Source organism: Nycticebus coucang, chromosome 6, assembly GCF_027406575.1.
Source record: "Nycticebus coucang isolate mNycCou1 chromosome 6, mNycCou1.pri, whole genome shotgun sequence".
NCBI classification, from domain to species: Eukaryota; Metazoa; Chordata; class Mammalia; order Primates; family Lorisidae; genus Nycticebus; species Nycticebus coucang.
The window spans coordinates 58,579,937-58,585,936 of NC_069785.1; the positions used below are offsets into that span (position 1 = coordinate 58,579,937).

General features: G+C 38.3%; 1 protein-coding gene across 1 annotated transcript in view; it reads right to left on the bottom strand.

The window, feature by feature from the left end:
- MNS1 (meiosis specific nuclear structural 1) overlaps positions 1-5,739 on the bottom strand; it is a 40,996-nt gene extending 35,257 nt beyond the window's left edge. The window contains exons 1-2 of the mRNA XM_053595285.1: positions 5,713-5,739; positions 4,825-5,046 (exon numbers count right to left, since the gene is read on the bottom strand). Of these exons, the coding sequence (XP_053451260.1) occupies positions 4,825-5,046; positions 5,713-5,715 (225 nt within the window). The 5' untranslated portion in view covers positions 5,716-5,739. The remainder of the gene's footprint in view (positions 1-4,824; positions 5,047-5,712) is intronic.
- Positions 5,740-6,000: the final 261 nt, after the last annotated feature.

The following is a 6,000-nucleotide window of genomic DNA, read 5'->3' on the forward strand; positions in this document are numbered from 1 at the left end:
TCATCGCTTTAGATGCCTACATTCGAAAAACAGAAAGAGATGGGCGGCGCCTGTGGCTCAAGGAGTAGGGCGCCGGTCCCATATGCCAGAGGTGGTGGGTTCAAACCCAGCCCCGGCCAAAAAAAAAAAAAAAAAAAAAAGAAAAACAGAAAGAGAGTGCATCAACAATCTTACAAGCCATCTTACAATTGGAAAAAGAAGAACAACCTAAGCCTAAACTCTGTAGAACCCAAAATCAAATCAGAGGTCAATGAAAGTGAAAACAAAAGAATCATTCAGAAAATTAATGAAACAAGGAGTTGGTTTTTTGAAAAAATAAATAAAATAGATAAACCATTGGCCAGACTAACGAGGAATAGAAAAGTAAAATCTCTAGTAACCTCAATCAGAAATGATAAAGGGGAAATAACAACTGATCCCACAGAGATACAAGAGATCATCTCTGAATACTACCAGAAACTCTATGCCCAGAAATTTGACAATTGGAAGGAAATGGATCAATATTTGGAATCACACCCTCTCCCTAGACTCAGCCAGGAAGAAATAGAGCTCCTGAACAGACCAATTTCAAGCACTGAGATCAAAGAAACAATAAAAAATCTTCCAACCAAAAAATGCCCTGGTCCAGATGGCTTCACACCAGAATTCTATCAAACCTTCAGGGAAGAGCTTATTCCTGTACTGCAGAAATTATTCCAAAAAATTGAGGAAGAAGGAATCTTCCCCAATACATTCTATGAAGCAAACATCACCCTGATACCAAAGCCAGGAAAAGACCCAAACAAAAAGGAGAATTTCAGACCAATCTCACTCATGAATATAGACACAAAAATTCTCAACAAAATCCTAGCCAATAGATTACAGCTTACCATCAAAAAAGTCATTCATCATGATCAAGTAGGCTTCATCCCAGGGATGCAAGGCTGGTTTAACATTCGCAAGACCATAAACGTTATCCACCATATTAACAGAGGCAAATATAAAGATCATATGATCCTATCAATAGATGCAGAAAAAGCATTTGATAAAATCCAGCATCCTTTTCTAATTAGAACACTGAAGAGTATAGGCATAGGTGGCACATTTCTAAAACTGATTGAAGCTATCTATGACAAAACCACAGCCAATATTTTACTGAATGGAGTAAAACTGAAAGCTTTTCCTCTTAGAACTGGAACCAGACAAGGTTGTCCTCTGGCACCTGTACTATTCAACGTAGTGCTGGAAGTTCTAGCCAATTTCCTTGTCTTAGGCAAGACAAGGAAATAAAGGGAATCCAAATGGGAGCAGAGGAGGTCAAACTCTCCCTCTTTGCTGACGACATGATCTTATACTTAGAGAACCCCAAAGACTCAACCACAAAACTCCTAGAAGTCATCAAAAAATATAGTAATGTTTCAGGATATAAAATCAATGTCCACAAGTCAGTAGCCTTTGTATACACCAATAACAGTCAAGATGAGAAGCTAATTAAGGACACACCTCCCTTCACCATAGTTTCAAAGAAAATGAAATACCTAGGAGTATACCTAACGAAGGAGGTGAAGGACCTCTATAAAGAAAACTATGAAATCCTCAGAAAGGAAATAGCAGAGGATATTAACAAATGGAAGAACATACCATGCTCATGGATGGGAAAAATCAACATTGTTAAAATGTCTATACTTCCCAAAGCAATCTACCTATTCAATGCCATTCCTATCAAAATACCAACATTGTACTTTCAAGATTTGGAGAAAATGATTCTCCGTTTTGTATGGAACCGGAAAAAACCCCGTATAGCTAAGGCAGTTCTTAGTAATAAAAATAAAGCTGGGAGCATCAGCATACCAGATTTTAGGCTGTACTACAAAGCCACAGTGGTCAAGACAGCATGGTACTGGCACAAAAATAGAGACATAGACATTTGGAATTGAACAGAAAACCAGAAAATGAAACTAACATCTTACAACCACCTAATCTTTGATAAACCAAACAAGAACATACACTGGAGGACAGACTCCCTAATCAAATGGTGATATCCACATGTAAAAGATAGATATCCACATGTAAAAGACTGAAACTGGACCCACACCTTTCTCCACTCACAAAAAATTGATTCCAAATGGATAAATGACTTAAATTTAAGGCATGAAACAATAAAAATCCTCCAAGCAAGCATAGGAAAAACACTGGAAGATACTGGCTTGGGGAAAGACTTCATGAAGAAGACTGCCATGGCAATTGCAACAACAACAAAAATAAACAAATGGGACTTCATTAAACTGAAAAGGTTCTGTACAGCTAAGGAGACTACAAGCAAAGCAAATACACAACCTACACAATGTGAAAGGATATTTGCATATTTTAATCAGACAAAAGCTTGATAACTAGAATCTATAGAGAACTCAAATTAATCCACATGAAAAAAGCCAACAATCCCATATATCAATGGGCAAGAGACATGAATAGAACCTTCTCTAAAGATGACAGACGAATGGCTAACAAACATATGAAAAAATGTTCATCATCCGTATCTATTAGAGAATTGCAAATCAAAACCACCCTGAGATACTACCTAACCCCAGTGAGAAGGGCCCACATCACAAAATCTCAAAACTGCAGATGCTGGCATGGATGTGGAGAGAAGGGAACACTTTTACACTGCTAGTGGGACTGCAAACTAATACAACCTTTTTGGAAGGAAGTATGGAGAAACCTCAAAGAACTCAGGCTAGACCTCCCATTTGATCCTGCAATCCCATTACTGGGCATCTACCCAGGAGGAAAAAAATCCTTTTAACATAAGGACACTTGTACTAGACTATTTACTGCAGCTCAATTTACAATCACCAAAATGTGAAAACAGCCTAAATGCCCACCAACCCAGGAATGGATTAACAAGTTGTCGTATATGTACACCATGGAATACTATTCAGCGATTAAATTAATGGAGACTTTACAGCCTTTGTATTAACCTGGATGGAAGTGGAACACATTACTCTTAGTAAAGCTTCTCAAGAATGGAGAAGCATGAATCCCATGTACTCAATTTTGATATGAGGACAATTAATGACTTAAGGACACAGTGGGGGTGGAGGAAGTGGGGAGCAGAGAGAGAAAGAAGGAGGGAGGGGTGGGGAAAAGAAGAGCAGAGAGAGGGAAAGAGGGAGTGGGGTGGGGCCTTGGTGTGTGCCACACCTTTTGGGGGCAAGACAGGATCATAAGAGGGACTTTACCTAACAAATGCAATCAGTGTAACCTGGTTTCTTATACCCTCAATGAATCCCCAACAATAACAAAAAAAAAAAGTGAAACGATAAGACCACATCCACTCCCTGATGTGCCACAATGATAAGGACAGCATTATGATTTACAGAGTACTTGTGCCCCAAATGCCCAAACCTAACCTAATCATATAGGTCAGACATACTCTAATCACGCAAAAAATCCCATTTACCGAAAATAAAAGAGATGGACAAACAAATTACAAGAACCATAGGAAGCAAAGAGATAGAATGTGGGATAGTATATAATACAAAACAACTATTCTTCTTTGTAATAAGTTAAAAATATGAAGGAAAGAAGTTAAGTTGCATCTACCTTTTGTGGTAGAGTAAGGGCTAAAGGATGAAGTAGAGGCTGTTTTAGAATAAGAAGGACTTACAAACATAATCAAATATACTGTGTGAGCTTTGTTTGGATCTTGGTTAAAACAAACCAATATAAACGAAGATTTTTGACACAAGCACAGAAATTTGTTTATGGAATGGGTGAGGTAATGGTATTATGGTATTTCGTGTAAGAAAACACCTATACTTCATTAGATGCACACTGAAGTACACAGGCTAGAATGATGACATCTGAGATTTTCTTTACGTTAAAAAAGAAAAGGAATGGAAAAAATTTAATCCCTAGGATCTGCTTGCTCAGAGTTAAAAAATTATGTCTAAGCTTTGGAGTATGGAACACAGAGGAATGGATACTACTTTTAAAATGTGCTTGTTATTTCTCTCATCGTATAAAATGTTGAACATACAGCAGGCACTCAAAAAGTACTGAAATATCAGAAAACCTTTTTTATATTTATGAGAAATCATTTCTTTTATATTCTCACTTAACTCTTTCCCTTTTTCTACCAACCTGATCCCTAAAAATATTTCGAAGTTCCATTGAAAAATATCTACATATTGGGCAGCGCCTGTGGTTCAAGGAGTAGGGCGCGGGCCCCATATACCAGGTGTGGCAGGTTCAAGGCTGGGGCCTGGCCAAAAACTGCAAAAAAAAAAAAAGGGAAAAGTATCTAAATATTGTATGAGTTATATACATATATATGGTACCTCAGTTTTTCAAGGCAGAAAATAAAAATGTTGAGTAAATTTATACCTAATATGTAAGTACTCATTTTCTACCACTTAGTAATGTATATGTTTAATTCTGGTAAGTTAAAAAAAAGGCATCCCTAAATTTTTGTCTTTAGAAATTTATGAAAGTTAATAATTATGGATTTCGTATTTGTGTAAAAAAGAGAACACCTGAGTGCTTATTCTATTCCAGATAATATCCCCAAGGACTCTGCATGTACTAACTCATTATTAAAACAAGTAGACATCCTACTAATATTATTTCCCATTTGATAGATAAAGCACAGAAGTTATCTGCAACTTAACTCAAGGTTCTGCAGCTAAGATACAGCAGGGCTAAGATTCAAAGACAGTATAGCTCCAGAAACCTTTACTTACCTGATGCTGTTGTCGTCTACTCAATTCCAATATTGGCAGCTGGATTTCATCATTTCCAAAGTGCAAATGAGGAAGAAAAGCAATAATGACTAGTAAAACTTACCTTTTGAATGGCCTCTTCCATATCCAACTCAAATTGTTCATTCTGTAATAATCTGAGGAATCTCCTGTGTTCAACATGGTTATCACTTTCATTCCGCTCCATTTGATTCCTGATTTGACTGTTTATGTTTTTTAGTGCTTGAATATGCAAGTTTCTGCAGTAGTTTTCATCTACTGATTTCTGATGTCTTTCACTAACACTTAAAGATCTCCTTTTGGAAGCCTATAATGGAAATGAAAACATATGCATATTTCAATATTCCAAAATCTAATTTTTAAAAATATATTGATGTAAATCCCAGTTACAAATTATTAAAAGGATATTTGGCTTCCTTCCTGAATCCAGAGTATACCTAATAAAGATTAAAGTGGTAGCTGGATATATTGATATATCAATTAAATAGGTAGGAATATTATTCCCTATTTTACATAAAAAGTAAAAGTTAGGATTCAAAACATGGAACGGCGCTCTACAGACCCCGCCCTTCACCACTATCCAGGGAATTAATTCCTCTTCTGACTCCACCCGCCCCGGGGCCAGAAAAGTTATTCAGAAGTTAGGTTTTCCTAATATAAATGTAACAAGTCAATCCCATTGTTCCTCATTCGCTCTCTCCTACACTTCTATATCCACTCGTTTAAAGAGCTTCTATGGGGCATATTTAAAGATGTATCTAGTACATTATGGAAAAACTACAGAAAAGGCTGGAAGCGCCGCGAACGTCCCTAACATAAGGGCACCTGAAGCCTGGAAAAACAAGTTTAGCACTTAGTTCTCGGATTAGGCACTTCGAACCCTTTTTTAGAAGCAGGCGTGCTCTAAACTACAACTAAATCAACAAAAAATAGTTTCGAGTCGTCACCACCACCACCCTCGCGACTGGCTCACCATTTTAGCTGGTGAAAAACCCCGGATAGCGGCAGCCTGCGGCACCAAGCAGCTACTCCCGGCGGCGCGCGCTCTGCAGTTGACGCGGTGTCCTGGCAACCGACGCCGAGCGCCAAAAGTCCGTGAACGCCCACCCCGCAGGACGTGGACTCCCATTGGACGCGGAAAGATCCAATAGGCGTTGAGTTTCTTAGGCGCCGGGCCGGGCCTGAGGGCTAGATCTCTGGGCCTACACTAGAAAGGCGGGAAGTTGCGTCAGTGTTGCGACGTGAGCTCTTTAAGGTCGGC